General features: G+C 41.0%; 1 protein-coding gene across 1 annotated transcript in view; it reads left to right on the plus strand.

Moving 5' to 3' along the window:
• The first annotated feature begins 513 nt into the window (after positions 1-513).
• Positions 514-16656, plus strand: part of SCN10A (sodium voltage-gated channel alpha subunit 10) — a 98116-nt gene continuing 81973 nt past the window's right edge. Inside the window, exons 1-4 of the mRNA XM_056804224.1 lie at positions 514-627; positions 712-876; positions 2402-2520; positions 3681-3761. Coding sequence (XP_056660202.1) covers positions 514-627; positions 712-876; positions 2402-2520; positions 3681-3761 — 479 coding nt within the window. The remainder of the gene's footprint in view (positions 628-711; positions 877-2401; positions 2521-3680; positions 3762-16656) is intronic.

Genomic DNA, 16656 nt, shown 5'->3' on the forward strand with positions numbered 1-16656 from the left:
ATCCAGGCTGTGGTTGTGTGGGTGGAGAGAAAGGGCTGAATGGGGGACATGGTGGAGAAAAAATGAACACGCCTTGGCAAATGGGTTTTATTAGATAATTTTAATAATTGACTTTTAATTAATTAAATGTAATAATTTAATATTACTAATTAAAACTATTTTAAGGGCAGGGTCCATATTTCTGCATTCTTTATATCCCTAATGCTCAGCCCGTGGCTTGGCACATAATAATAATATTTGATGGATCAGACACGAGTGGGGTGAAGAATTCAGGGAAAGTCTAAGGCTTCAAACATGTGTGCCTTGAAAGAAAGAGGGAGGGCTGGGGACAGGCGGTGGAGAATGAGTTCTGTTTGGGCCACACTGATGGAGACACCCAAGGGTCAGCCAAAGCGTACTAACCAAACTGATGTTCTCTTGTGTTCCACTTCCTGGGACATGGAGGTCACCGTTCTGCTTTTTTTCAGTTATTTCTGACACTAAGAGTTGGAAACTCTGAAGAAGAATGAAAAGATGGAAAACTTAAATGGCACCTTGGACACAAATCACTTCCGCCCATTTACTCCTGAATCTCTGGCCGCCATTGAAAAGCGGATTACAGAGGAGAAGTATCTGAAGAAGAAGAAGGTGGAGAAGGAGAAGGAGGAGAAGAAGGAGAAGGAGGAGGAGGAGGAGGAAGAGGAAGAGGAGGAGGAGGAGGAGGAAGAGGAGGAGAAAGAGGAGGAGAGGAAAGAGCCAGGGGCCGAAAATGAGAACCTCAGACCCCAGCTGGACCTAAAGGCCTGCAACCAGCTACCCAAGTTCTATGGAGAACTTCCACCAGAGCTGGTGGGTGAGCCACTGGAGGACCTGGACCCTTTTTACAAGAACCACAGGGTAAGAGCCCAGAGCCCAGAGGTGGACTCAGGTGGTGGCTTTGTGTTTGTATGGGTGCTGCCCACCCCTCAGTCCCCATGACAAGAATTTTGGACCCCCTTTCCTGTGACCCAAAGCTTTTGAGGTAGAGGTAGCATTCCACTCAGTCTCCAAAAGCCACACAAAGCCCATCAACAGTTGCCTTTTCCAATTTATTTTATTTATGGGGAATTGTAGTGGTTCATTTTGCTAACTAACCCTCAAGAATGAAACAGGAAGGAGCCAGGTTCAAGCTTTGGGCCATGGTCCCCCAAGCCATTCCTGGAACCTGCAGAGTCTGGCCCCTGGTAATCAAAGGTCCAGGTCACAAAGGAGATTAGACTCAGAACCTGAAGAGAGTCAAGGCTGGTGCCCTTCAGGGTCATATAATTCACCCTGTCACTCCCTCCATGGCCTCGGCCTTCTGCCTTCATGGGATGCTCAGTCTGTGGCTGGGGGTGGAAGGAAGGAAGGCAGAGGCTACACTTCAATCCGAATAATTATTAAGTATGCCCTCTCTAAGGGGCACAACCCCAAATTTTTACTCTAGCCCTGTAGGTTCTGACTTATCAAGATGGCTCCAAGCAGAACAAAGTCAGTCAATTTTAGTGGGGTCCCATCTCCTGGGCACTTCCTGTGAGGGTCCCCTTAGTGACACAGACAGAGGGTTTCTTTCTATGCTGGTGACAGATGCTGAGTGTTTATTGCCAGCTGGAGGAGGTGAGAGTGAAGCCTGGGTAGGGAAAGCAGGCAAGGCCTAGATACACCCAGAAAGGAGAAGGCATCATGGATGGCTCTGGGGAGGCTGACTCACATGGTAACGCCTCGTTGTACTCTGCTCACAAATTCGAATTTTCATAACCTAATTTGAGGATGGTACCAAAGCCAGGCAGGGAGGTATAGAGCCTCAATCCTAACCCATGCTGGACCTTTTTTCAGCACTACCCCATCTTCTAGACCCATGATTTTAGCATTGTCTAAACCTCTGATTCCATCCGGGTGGGAGTCCATCCATCAAGGCAGATTGGCCCCCAGGCTTAGAGAGTTGCCTAGAAGCACTGAAAAGCCATTCGTCTAGGGTCTCACAGCTATTATGTGTCAGAGGCAGGACTCGAATGGAGGTTCTGACTGTCCTTTGTTTTGGATGCCACTCTAGCTGGGCATCACTTGATCTCGTTTCTAAATCCTTGATTTCAGGGTTCAGGAATTCCCCGTGCCAACAAAATCATGGATCCAGTTCCAGAAAACAATATGGGAACACCAGGGTATTGGGTTTAAATAGATGATGCTTCTAGCCCACCCCAGGGGCCTTTGGGGTTCTAGTGGGCATGTGGCACCTTCTCAGCCAGGGCCACCAGATGGAAGGACTCTGACTTCCCCGAGGAAGAGCATCTGACCATCCTACACTTTTGCCTTTAGCACTGGGATGTGTGAATCAGTAAATAAGTTCTCTCAGTTCACAGGTCTGCTTGGCCATTTAGACTTGGGTTTGTATTTTGTTTTACAGACATTCATTGTCCTGAACAAAGGGCGAACGATCTTCCGATTCAGCGCGACCCAGGCTTTGGGGCTCCTCAGTCCTTTCCATCCCATCAGAAGGGTCGCCATCAAACTATCAGTCCATTCATATCCTTTCTGCTGGCTAGTTTTTTCCTCTAAAAGAAGTCAAGTGTGTCTGGGGCTCTGTGCCATGTGAGGCTGTGCATCCTCTTGAGACAGAACATTGAGCATGCCTCAAAAACAAACAAGTCTACGATGGGCTATTTCCAAAAGGGATGATTGAAAAGGAGAGAGCTGGTCCTGATCTGCAGAAGAGAGTCACAATGCCAGGAATTCCTCACACTAATGAAATCATGGGTCCAATCTCAAAAAGACCCCAAGATGGAGGCAATGGTCCATGTAATCATAACAATCAATTATAAAGTATCTACTATGTGGTCTGCACTTTGCAAATATTAGGTCATTTGATCCTTACAACCACCCTGGGAGATAGGTGCTGCGATTATACCTATTTTACAGTTGGGTAAACTGAGGCAGGAAGCCACTAAGTGACTTGTCCTGGGGCATTCAGTTACTAGATGTCTGAGATTGGATTCAAATTCAAGTCTTCCTGCACTCCATCCACCACTCTATCCACTGAGACCATTAGCTGCCTCTAAACCTTCCCAATATGTTTCTGTCTTTAATGATAGACACTCACCTAGTTTGCAAGAATAATGAGTTCAGAAGGAAGCTCCCAAATGGCACAGGGTAGGGGTGAGTTCTTCCCCACAATGCCTTCAGGCCAGTGTTCTGATAAAAATTCCACATTAAGGTAGAGGGGTGACAGGATCAGATGTGAAAAATGAATGAACTCTTGCTGCTCCAAAGGGATGAATTCATCCAAAATCTAAGTGTTCCCTAACTTCTTAGTTTGAGCAGCTTTGCTTGGACTTTATTGATCCATGACATTCCACTGCTCTGAACCTCAGTGTCTCCATCTCTAAAATGAGGATAGTAATTAATAATGTCAGTAAAACAGCCTTAAGAAACTCTCCCCCTCATTCTTCCCTTTGAGTACCTGTATCCTGACAGCAGATTCCCTGATGGCAGAGAGTGCACCAGCAGTCTCCTTGGAGGGTGGGCATGTTGAGAAAGACTGCCTTTCTGGCCAATCAAATGTCAGTGATGGGAATTTCCTGTCTGAAGGAGGGCTTTCACATAGCATGTTCAGAGAAGAGCCTCCAGGAAGTGGGGGTTCCTAACCCCACTGAGATCACACTTTCTCCTTAACAAATACTCCTCACCCTGTTCAGTCTCTTCATCATGGTGACTATCCTGGTTAACTGCGTATTCATGACCCATAGGGAAACGCCATCTGTAGTCGAGTAAGTCATTTCCCTTCATTTGACAGCAGCAGCAACCTGTTTTCCTCTTCTTTGCCCCCCCCCCCAACTCCTTGCCCCACCACCAACTTCTCTGCCTGATGTTCTTTGGCTTTGAAGGTTTCTTGCCAATAATATAAATGGAGATTCCCAAAGACCTGAGTTCAAATTCTGCCTATTATACTCATTAGCTTTGTGGTGCTACATAAATATCATTTCTTAGCCTTTGTTTTCTCTGGAGAGTAAAGATTATCTTTGGATGGCAGGTGGGGGTGTAGATCTAGAAATTCTTCTGTGTAGGGAACTCTCAGTAAGGGGCTTCTCTATCAATGCAAAGAAATGCAAATGTTCAGGGTCACCAGCCAGCATATTGTCAGTGGTAAGACTTGAACTCACTGAAACAATCTAATTAGAGTTTTTACAATTTTAAAGAGCCACAGGCCCAAAGGCAGCTACTATGCTGCTGAGGTAGTCAGGGCTCAGGAGAAAGGCGGAGAAGCCTCCTTAGCACATACCAAGGGCTTTGGGGCTTATGTGGAACATCTTCTAGAAGAAATGAAATTGTAGCTCCCAAAGGCTAGCTCGACCTAGTTAGTGAAGCCCAAAGATGGATTTTCTCTTCTTATTCCTAACGAGATTCTGAACTGATTTCTCCTCTGGCAGGAAAGCGCCTTTCTATCCCTGTCCTGCTCTCACTTCACTCTCTTCCTAGTTGACTTGCTCACTAGACTCTTCAGTTGGTAATATTCTCTACCTATGTACTTGTTATGCTTCCTTATGGGAAGAAATCAGAGCTAGAACTATTTTCTACCTATGTACTCGTTATGCTTCCTTATAGGAAGAAATCAGAGCTAGAACTAAGGTGGAGTAATAAGGCCCTTGGCACAAAACACGAAAATTTAATACATGTGAGCTCTCTCGCAGCTTAGAAATAACTGAGTTCAGCAATTATTAACTGAGAAATAAGGGAGGAAAAGGGCCAGTGATTACATTAGGACAGAGAACTTTCAGATGAGGAAATTTCCCCTACCAATGCAGATTGGCACCTTCTCTCCAACTGACAATGATAAGTTCCTTGCCCAGAATCACACAGCCAGTTTGTATCATACGTAGATCTTGCAATTTGGAGGGACTTGGGTGAAAGAATGTCATTTACAGTCAGAGGAAGAACTGTGGGAGTAGAAACACAGAAGAAAAACAACTGCTTGATCACATGGGTAGATGGGGATGTGGCTGGCGATGGAGACTCTAAATGATCACCCTAGTGCAAATATCAATAATATGGAAATAGGTTCTGATCAAGGACACATGTAATACCCAGAGGACTTGCACATCAGCTATGGGAGGGGAATGGGGGGAGAGAAGGGGAAGAACATGAATCTTGTAACCATGGAACAATATTCTAAATTAATTAAATAAAATTTTAAAAATAGGTAGATCTTGAATCTGGATCTTCTTGACTCTAAAGCTGGCTCTATTCACTATGCCATGAAATCTGAGCATAATCAATTAAAGCATGAAGCTATACTTTCTCATGGAGTGAGGGAGGGGCAGAAGGGAGAGAGAGAATCCAGCACTCAAAACTTCAAAAGTACTAATTTTTTAACAATGTAATTGGGAAATATTTAATGAAATAAATAAAAATATTTTTTAAATAAAGAAGCAAGATATTCTTATCCATGAGCTGTTATTTCTCCCTACTGCTTTTCTTCTTCTTCTTCTTCTTCTTCTTCTTCTTCTTCTTCTTCTTCTTCTTCTTCTTCTTCTTCTTCTTCTTCTTCTTCTTCTTCTTCTTCTTCTTCTTCTTCTTCTTCTTCTTCTTCTTCTTCTTCTTCTTCTTCTTCTTCTTCTTCTTCTTCTTCTTCTTCTTCTTCTTCTTCTTCTTCTTCTTCTTCTTCTTCTTCTTCTTCTTCTTCTTCTTCTTCTTCTTCTTCTTCTTCTTCTTCTTCTGCTTCTTCTTCTGCTTCTTCTTCTGCTTCTGCTTCTTCTTCTTCTTCTTCTTCTTCTTCTTCTTCTTCTTCTTCTTCTTCTTCTTCTTCCTTCTTCTTCTTCTTCTTCTTCTTCTTCTTCTTCTTCTTCTTCTTCTTCTTCTTCTTCTTCTTCTTCTTCTTCTTCTTCTTCTTCTTCTTCTTCTTCTTCTTCTTCTTCTTCTTCTTCCTTTCTTCTTTCTTCTTCTTCTCCTCCTCCACCTCCTCCTCTCTCTATCTCTCCTTTTAGAGTTTCCCTATTCACAGAGTTTTATTTTTGACAACCACTTCCCCCCATTCACTCTCATTTTGGTCCATCCCCCTGTCCCTTATTCTTCCTATGTTCCTATTTTCCTACAGGGTAAGGTAGATTTCTTTTAGCTGACTGAGTGTGAATGTATTCCTTGTGAAAGTTCCAATGAGAATAAAATGTAATCATAGCCACCACTCCCTATCTTCCCCTCTCCTGTATTTGTCCCTTAATGAGAGGTAGTTCCCCCCTCCCATCTCCCTTTTTCTCTTCCACCCATGAGTACCTCTTTCCCATCCCTTTTCATAAATGTCAGCCCGTGTTATTTAGCTTCCTTCCTCCTTTCTATGCATATTCCTTTTTGCCATGGGCAAAGTCCACCCTTTCTCACGACTCCAGGGTATCCCAACTGGTGGTGAAGGATCAGTCAACAAAAACAACAAACAGAAGACTACTTAATCATTACAGCCATGGGATTGTTTGCATCTCAGAGCTGCTCCACCATTCCCAGGCCTGGAATTTATTTTTTTCCCTTTTAAACATTATTTTATTTGGTCATCTTCAAACACTATTCATTGGAAACAAAGATCATTTTCTTTTCCTTCTCCTCTCCTACCACCCCTCCCCTAGCCAAGGTGCGATTCCACTGGGTATCATATGTGTCCTTGATTGGAACCCATTTCCATGTTGTTGGTATTTGCATTAGGGTGTTCATTTGGAGTCTCTCCTCAATCATATCCCCTCAACCCCTGTAGTCAAGCAGTTGCTTTTCATTGGTGTTTTTACTCCCACAGTTTATCCTCTGCTTGTGGGTAGTGTTTTTTCTCCTAGATCCCTGCAGATTGTTCAGGGACATTGAATTGACACTAATGGAGAAGTCCATTACATTCAATTGTACCACAGTGTGTCAGTCTATGTGTACAATGTTCTCCTGATTCTGCTCCTTTCACTCGGCATCACTTCCTGGAGGTTGTTCCAGTCTCCATGGAATTCTTCCACTTTATTATTCCTTTTAGCACAATAGTATTCCATCACCAACATATAACACAATTTGTTCAGCCATTCTCCAACTGAAGGGCATCCCCTCATTTTCCAAATTTTGGCCACCACAAAGAGCACAGCTATGAATATTCTTGTACAAGTCTTTTTCCTTATTATCTCTTTGGGATACAAATCCATCAGTGCTATGGCTGGATCAAAGAGCAGACAGTCTTTTACCACCCTTTGGGCATAGTTCCAAATTGCCCTCCAGAATCTTTGGATCAATTCACAACTCCACCAGCAATGAATTAATGATAGAGCTGACAGGTATTCTGGTTCTAATTTGAGGGGTTCAGGGATCAAATCCCTTGTTAGTGCTATAAGGGGTTTAGTAATTTCCCCATAGCAAGAAATCCATTGTCTACAAAACCCTGTTGCTCCCAAAATTGCTCTTAACTGTTTCTTAGTGGTAGGAGCACTTAAATTTTGAATAATCTCAATTCGTTTGGGAGAAATCAAGCGGGCACCTGCAGTCAGGATGAACCCCAAATATTCTACTTTAGGGAGGCATCACTGAACCTTATCCCTCGAGATCTTATGACCTCTTTTGTGCAATTCCAAAAGAAGGCGCTTGCTACCTTCTTGACATGTTTCCACATCTGTTGAAGCCAAGAGTAGGTCATCTACGTACTTGATTAATTTGCTGTTTTTAAATTTTATATTGTCTGTATCTTGGCTCAAAATTTGCTCAAATAAGCCCGGGCTGTCTATGAAATCTTGTGGCAGACGACTCCAGCAGTATTGACGGCCCTGCCAGGTGAAAGCAAAGATATGCCTCGAGTTCTCATGTATGGGTAACGAAAAGAAGGCTGAGCACAAGTCTACTACTGTAAAGTATGTTGCTGTGCTAGGAATAGAAGAAATAATAGTATTGATATTGGAAACTATGGAGTGTCTCTTTATAACATTATTGTTCACAGCCCTCAAATCCTGCACAAATCTATAGAGGTGTTTGCCATTGGGCCCTCTTTTTGGTTTTTTAACGGGCAGGATGGGCATGTTGTATTCAGATTTACAAGGGATTATTATTCCCTGTGCAATTAATGAGTTAATTACTGGGGCAAGAATGAACCTTGGGGTGTGATTGCTTGAACTGAAGATTGATTGAATTTATTTTGAATGTACACTCTTCTGCCAAAGTAGACTGCCCCCTAATTGGCTTTTGTCAATGTGCCCAGCAAAACATTGGTTTTGCTGTCTCTATCTTTCCTATTTTTCCTTTATCTCTAACTATTGTAATTTCATAGCTAGTATGTTTACAAGACCCATCAGAGAGATTAGTCTTCCTTGGGCCTCAGGGGGGATTGTGAATTTCAAAACTACTCAACCCTGTTCAAACCATTCTTTAGAGGATGGGATTTGGCTATTTCCTGATCAATAACAATAGAGATACTTGGAATGACAGAATAGGGTCTTGGAAACTACAATCTCCACCCTACTCAGGGTAACAGGATTTAGGAAGGGCTGCAGCAAAGCTCAAGATTTAATTATTTGAGAATATGGCCTTCAACAGACATGTGCAAAGGGGACAGACCTCTGGGTCATCCTGGGAGAAGCTAGAGCCACCATTGGCACAGGTGAGACACAGGAAGTGAGGTAGAGGACAGCTGAGGAGTCTGGGCACTTCCTGTGTGGAGGAGAGGTGGTGGTTGGAGCCTGGTGCTTGGTGTGGAAGGAGCCCTGAGACTTTCTCCATTTTGGTCACGTGAGTGATAGGGACTTATCTCTTTTCTTTGCCTCGGCTATCCAGGGCCTTGGGCCTTTGGTTCAGCTTAAGCAGAGTGGGTATTTAAGAACTATTCCCTTCTCTCCCTTTTTCCCCTCTCTCTTTTTTCCCTCTAATACTTTTCTTCCTCCTGTTTGTAATTAAAACACCATAAAAAGGTTAACAGCTGACTTGAGTTTTCATTTTAGGAATTACATAGCTGAATTCCTTGGTGACCTTAAATTACTATATATCAGTCTTTTAAAGTGATTTCCATATCACACTTCCCTATCTCTTTTAATTAGATTTATTTTTACTTTGGCTTTGTTGGATATCATAATTGTGACTCCTGCCTTCTTTTTATCAGTTGATGCCCAATAGATTTGGCTCCACCCTCTTACTTTCACCCTATGCATATCTACCTTCCTCATGTGTGTTTCTTGTAGACATATGGTAGCATATTTTGGATTCTAATCCACTCTGCTATTCGCTTGCTTTTTATGGGTGAGTTCATTCCATTCACATTCAGAGTTATGATTACTAGCTGTGTATTACCCAATATTTTTATTTCTACTCCTGTTCCTGCCTTTTCGTCTTTCACTATTTCCTTCTACACCAATGTTTGTTTTTAATCAGTCCCCCTAGTTCCCACACTTATTTTACGTTCCTTTCTACCCCCTCTATTCTTATTCCCCCCTTATTATCCCTGTAGTCTTTCTAAAATTAACCCCCCCCCCGCACACTCCCTCCCTTGTACTGCTTCCCTCCCCACCAGTCCATTTATTACCCTTCTACTCCCCATCGGACACAAATCTATTCTCTGCCTCAGTGGATTGGATTGTTCTTCCCTCTTTGGGTCAATTTCAAAGCACATAAGAGTTGAGTATTTCCTATCTCCGACCTCTTTACCCTTCCAGTGTATTGATGTTCTCCCCCCTCCCACCATGAGCTTCTTTGTGACATATAAATTTACCCCCATTTGTTCTTTCCCATTTCTTTTAATATTAACCTATTTTTAGCTCTAGTTTTATATATATGTGTAAATATATATATACACACATACACATGTGTATGTATTTATGCCTGCATATATCTATATACCTATTCATGTCTTTTCCTTTCATCCTATATACTGTTCCCTCTAAGTGTACTTCTTTTTGCTGCCCAGGTAATAACAACAGTTTTTAAGAGTTACCAATGACCTCTTTTCTTATAGAGATACATATCATTTTAACTTATTGAGTCACTTAAAAATTTTTTTGTTTTGTTTTGTTTTTCTTTTTTCCCTCTTTTTAAATTACCTTTTGATGATTCTCTTGAGTTCTGTGCTTGGACATCAAATTTTCTGTTCAGGTCTGGTCTTTTCTTTACGAATTCTTGAAATTCTTCTATTTTGTTGAATGACCATACTTTCCCCTGTAAGGATATAGTCAGTTTTCCTGGGTATTTGATTCTTGGTTGTAGACCTAGTTCCCTTGCTTTCCAGAATATCATATTCCATGCCTTTTGGTTTTTCAGTGTGGATGCAGCCAGATACTACATTATCCTCATTGTGGTTCCATGGTATCTGAATTACTTCTTCTTGGCAGCTTGTAATATCTTTTCTTTGGTCTTATTTATAGTCCTTGAATTTGGCTATAACATTCCTGGGTGTTGTCAATTGGGGATTAAGTACAGGAGGTGATCTGTGGATTCTTTCAGTCTCCACTTTTCCCTCTTGTTCTAGGATATTGGGGCAGTTTTCTTTAATAATTTCCTGTAGTATGATGTCCATGTTTTTTTCTTTTGTCATGGTCTTCTGGTAGACCAATGATTCTTAAATTGTCTCTCCTTGAATGATTTTCTAAATCCTCTGATTTGTGAATGAGATGCTTCATGTTTTCTTCAATTTTTTCATTCTTTTGGTTTTGTTTTATAGTGTCCTGCTGCCTTGTGAGGTCACTTAATTCTAGTTGTTGTATTCTGTTTCTTAAAGACTGGATTTTATCACTGGCTTTTTGGTCATCCTTTTCCTTCTGGTCTGATTTCCTTTGGAGGCCATCTTTCATCCTCTTTACCTTGTCTCTCATCTCCTTTTTCTCATCTTTCATCTTCTTCACCTCATCTTTCATCTCCTTTGCCTCATTTTCCAGTTGGTTGATTTTGGCTTTCAAGACACTATTTTCTGTTTCCAGATGATTTATCTTAATTTTTAAGTTCTTTTCCCAATTGTCTTCAGCCTCTCTTAATTGTGTTTTGAATTGCATTTTGAGTTCTTCCAAAGCCTGAATCCAGTTCGCTGGGATTTCTGATTTTTCCTTTGCTGATCCCTCCCCATCTGTTTCATTCGCTCTTTGCTCGTTACCTGTACAGAAGCTGTCTATTGTAATTTCTTTCTCCTTTTTCTGTTGTTTGCTTGTGTTTACCCCTTCTTTGCTCCCCGTATTTGTGCTCTTGCTCCTCTCATTTTTTTTTTGGTTTTGGGGCTGTCAGTCTCCCCTCTTGGAGCTTTGTCAGATCTCTTGGTACAGTCTCTGGGGGAGGAATGTTGGCTTCCCTCTCCTCTGGAGGCTTTTGATAGGATTAAGTTCAACTGGGTTGGGCTGTATGTGCTCTGAGGCCAAAGACTCCTGGAAGGCTGGAGCCACCCAGGCTCTCTCCAGTTCTCTCCAGCTGCTTCTCTGATGCCTGCATTCCATTCTGTGAGCCTGGCACAGCACTGTCCACAAGGTACACCAGTACCTTTGCCCGCCCAGGGGTTCCTGTCCTTGTGGGAGGCCCTGCACTCTAAGTGGGAAGGGTCCTGGCCTCCCTGAGCTCTGAGGACTCCTGATGGGATTAGGTTCAACTGGGTTGGTCTGGATGTGCCTCGAGGCAAAAACCTTCGGTGAGCCTGGAGCCAGATGGAAGGACCCAGCCACGGGGCTGCAAGCTCTTCGGTCTCTCTCTGGCTGCTTCCCTGATGCCTGTGTTGGATGCTCTGAGCCTGGCCCAGGTTGTTCTCAAGGTACACCCTCCATACCAGCACCTTTGCCCACCCAGAGGTTCCCGCTGCTGCTGGGGGCTCAGCGCTCTGGGTTGGGGGAGAGGGGTCTTGGGACCTTCCTTCTGCCTTCCCCTTAGACCCGAGGGTTTTTGGATTCCGGCTTTTGGGGGGTGTACCTTTTGAATTGAGTCCAGAAGGAGGGTTCCCTGCCTCTGTCCTGTTGTTAAGTGTGTATTTCAGTCCCCTAGGAGCATTCAGTTTGTGATTGGTAAGGAAGGGTTTTCAGAGGTCTGAACTTTTGCTGCTTCTAAGCCACCATCTTGACTTCACCTCCCTGGGATTTATTTTTATGCCCATTTTCTTGGCATGCAAATATACAAAATCAAAGAGAGATAATTGGGAAAGTGATACATTAACTTTTAACAAATCACTTGATTAACATTCTATATTTTTGTATTGTGATTAAAGACAGAATAAAGGTTGCACACAAGATAAATGATTTTGTCACAGGTGGCTTCATTTTCTCATTACCCTGTGAGAAGTTTTGAGCTTACAAACAATCAAGGAAAAGTATGTGTTGCTTTTAATAAAATGGAATAATTAATCAGCAATTCTTAGAAGACAATTCAACAATCATATCATCAAAGCTGAGGGGTCTGGGAACACAATTCAAATTTAGACTGGTCATTTCTTCAGGGTTCTTACTAGGGAGTTTCCCACTGGCAAATTACTGGTTTGTGAAGTCAAGTCACTGAGGCATATTGAAGCTTGATGTACTTGTACTTATTGTATGAGCCTCTATGATTGATTTGTGTCCTGGCTTCATGAGAAAGTTTTGGGCTTGGCCTGTAGCTGCAGTTTTGCTGGGAATTATGTGACTAAATAAAAGTTAACCCATAATAGTCTTTTGGGGATTGGGTTTAAGGGTCTGATCTTTTGGTGATGTTTTAGAGAATTAGGGTACAGGTGTTTTGCTCTTGCATTATTTCTTTTGAGACTAGGGGGAATAATATTCATGCCAATTCATAGGCAAGGGGCATTGATGAAAGATGTCATGTAAAGGGGGTTGGGTGGGCAATCACATCTCGCCAAGGACCACTCTGTGGTCTCCCCAGCTACCACACATGACTCTGTCAAGGCATTGTGGTCTGATGGCTCCCAGCACCTTTTCATTGCACTAATAGTGATATTGTTGATTATCTTAGGTACTTTATATATATATATATATGGAATATTTCAAGTACCTTATCTTCCTCAAGTACCATATATATTCATATCTTAATTATTTCAATTATTACTTTCCCAGGTTTGAATGCCCTCAATTCAGCCACATCAAAAACCCTTATGGTTTTACTTGACCTTTTAATGCTTCTCTTGAGTGTTGAATTTGCTCAGCAAATTCTCTTTTTTAGCTCTGGTTTTTTGGTCAGGAAAGTCTGCAATTCCTATATTTTGTTAAACATCTATTTTTTCCCCTGGAGGATTATGCTCAGTTTTGCTGGGTTTGTAATTCTAGGTTGCAGTCCTAGGTTCTTTGCCTTTCAGAATATTATATTCCATGCTTTCTGATCCTTTAGTGTAAAATCTTCCAGGTCCTGTGTAGTCCTCTCTATGACTCCTCAATATCTGAATTGTTTCCTTCTGGCAGATTGTAGTACTTTTTCCTTGGCCTGGAAGTTCTGGAATTTGGCTACATTAGTTCTGGGATATTTTATTTGGGGGTCTCTGTCAAATGATTCTCTCAATTTCTATTATTCCCTCTTGTTTGAAGATATTAAAGCAGTTTTTCCTGATGATTTCATGTAATATGGTGTCCAGATCCTTTTCTTAAATCATGATATCATGATTTCTGCATATTCCAATGTCTCTTAGATGATCTCTACTGGAACTATTTTCCAGGTTGTTCATTTTCCCAATAAGGTATTTTAGATTTTCTTCTCTTTTTATTTTTGGATTGTGTCTTATTGTTTCCCTTTGTCCAATTCTAATTTTTAGGAGATTATTTTCTTTATTGAGTTTTTGCATTTCCTTTTCCATTTGGTCTGTCATACTCATAAAGAATTTTTTTTTCTTCAGTGTTTTTTTTCTTCCATTTCTATTTAGTCTGTTCCATTCCTTGGGGAGTTGTTTTCAAGATATTTTTGTGCCTCACTTTCTTTTTGGCCCACTCTAGGTTTTACAAAACTGATTTCTTCAGTGAATCAGTGAATTTTTCCCAGCTGTTGAATTTTCTGCCAATTCTCTTATTTTGTTTTTAAAAACTTCTTTTACAGTTTTTTCTTGAGTTCTTTTGAGATCTGACACTGTTTCACCCTTTCCTTTGAGGCTTCATATGTTTTCTTTTTGGTATTGTTGTCTTCTTCTAAGTTTGTATTTCAATCTTGCCTAACACTAAAGCAACTTTCTAAGGTTAGAGTTTTCTTGTTTGTTTGTTTATTGCTCATTTTTCTAGTTGTTTTGTCCCCCATTACTTTATCTATCTGTTGAGGTTCTTCTCTGTTCCTGGAGTAGAGGGTGTACTTCTCCAAGCTTGCAGAGTACTCTTCTCTGGTACCTGGGGTAAGACTGGCTGCCCTTGTTCCTCACAATGCATTTGTCAAGGACATAGCCCTGATGACTGGTAAGGGCTTAGACAATGGAGGTTAAGTGACTTGCCCAGGGTCACACAGATAGGAAGTGTCTGTGGCCAGATTTGAACCCAAGACCTCCCATCTCTAGGCCTGGTTCTCAATACACTGAACCACCCAGCTTCCCCTGTCCAGCTATATTTAGCACCCTGTGCTACAGTTATTCAGTTGTTCCTTTAACTATTCTGGTCCCCACTCTACTGCTTCCCTGCCCCTGCCAAGTAGCCTAGGCTGGGCAGGTCCCCTGCTCTGGACTCTAGCACATCAAGTACTCTGCTGTCATATGGGAGTGAGTGGGTTACCATAGTTCTGGTTTCCCCTCTCTGCTCCCCTGCAGTCCCAAAGGTCTGCTTCCATGTGAGAATTTTTGCTTTCCTGCCTTCTATAGCTGTGTGAAATGACTTGGGCCAAACGTGTTCCTATTCTACAGCTTCATTGCCTCTGGTGGAATTGCAGCATGTTGGACTGCTTCAAGTTCTGCTGGTTCTCATAGATACTATACTGCCTAGGCTACTTTTTCCTCTTAGCCAGTGAGATGTTCTCCTCCAGCTTTCCTTTGTTTTGAGGCAATTTCTTTTCTTTTTTTGTGTCTGTGTAGGGATCAGGGAATTAAAGGTTCTTTTACTCAGCCATTTTAGCTCCCTCCATGCAATGCTGTGGCTAATTGTGGATCTTTAATTTATTCTTTCTCTAGTTGTTGTTGTTGTTTTTGCTTGCATGACTAATGCAATTTGCTGACTTGCTCTTTCTCTCTTTTATTGATTTACACATTTTAGAGAGAGAAATTTTCCCTAAGTATTTTTTTACTACATTCCACAAAATTTTTATATTGTTTTATTGTCAGCATTTTCTTTAATGAAGTTATTGATTGATTCTTTGATTTCTTCTTTGATCCACTCATTGTTTAGGACTACATGATTTAATTTCCAATTATAATAATTTCAATTAATTTTAAATCCATGCATCCATGGGCCTTTACTATGCATGATTTATAATTGCATTATAGTCTAAAAAGGAACATTTACTTTTTCTTCTTTTTTGCATTTTATGTGAGGTTTTTAATGTTCTAATACATGATCAATTTTTGTGAAGGTGCAATGTACAGTTGAGGAAAATATATACTCTTTTCTATTCCCATTCAATTTTCCCCAGAGGCCTATCATATCTAATTTTTCTAAGATTTTATTCATCTCCTTGACTTTTTTCTTGCTATATGGTTAGATTTATGTAGTTCTGAAAGGGAAAGTTGAGGTTTCCCACTAGTATAGTTTTATTATCTCCTCCTGTAATTAATTTAACTTTTAAGAATTTGGGTGTGACATCATTTGGCACATCTGTGTTTAGTCTTGATACTGTTTCATTATCTGTGGTGCCTTCTATTAATATATAGTTTCCCTGCCTATTTCTTTTAACTAGGTCTATTTTTGTTTTTACTTTCTCCAAGATCTTGATTGATACCCCTCCCTTTTTTATTTCAACTGAAGCAAAGTAGATTCTGTTCATTCCCTTCATTTTAATTCTGTATGTGTATCTCTATTTCAAGTATTTTCTTACAAACAACATATTGTTGGATTCTAGTTTCTCATTCATTCCTCTATCTGCTTTTATTTTGCGGTGGAGGGGGTTGTCAAATTCACAGTTGTGAATACCTATCTAGCTATTCCCTTCCATCCCATTTTCTTCTGTTTATTTCTCTGTCTTTTTTCCTATCCCTCCTCTAAAGTCTATTTAGTTTCTGACTATTGTCTTCCTTTGTTCACCCTCCCTTTTATCCTCCCCTCTTTCTCTGATTCCTTTCTCCTCCTACTCTCCTTTTGGGTAACATAGATTTCTATACCAGTTGAGTGTATGCATATAAATTTTCCCTCTGAACCAACTAAGATAAAAGTGAAGTTCGAATGTCACCCACTGCCTCCACACCATTTCCTCCTTTACTATAAAATCTCTTCCTCGTGTTTTTGTTTTATTTCAGATAATTTTCTCCATTCTTCCTCTCATTTCCCCCTTCTCCCAGGGTCCCCCTCTTTCTTAATCATCCATTTATTTTACATTATCCCAATATGATTGACCCACTCTCATGCTCTCTGTATAGTTTCCTTCTAACTGTTATAATAATAATAAAGTTCTTAAAATCTATATGTATCATCTTCCCAAATAGGAATGTAAATAGTTTGGCCTTATTGAATCCCTTATGATTTCTCTTTCATGTTTACCTTTCCATGCTTCTCTTGAATCTTGTATTTGAAAGTCAAATTTTCTATTCAGTTATGTTCTTTTCAACAGGAGCACATTATCTATTTCACTAAATATCCATTTTTTTCCTTCAAGGATTATACTCAGTTT

This window comes from Monodelphis domestica, chromosome 7 (assembly GCF_027887165.1).
Source record: "Monodelphis domestica isolate mMonDom1 chromosome 7, mMonDom1.pri, whole genome shotgun sequence".
NCBI lineage: Eukaryota > Metazoa > Chordata > Mammalia > Didelphimorphia > Didelphidae > Monodelphis > Monodelphis domestica.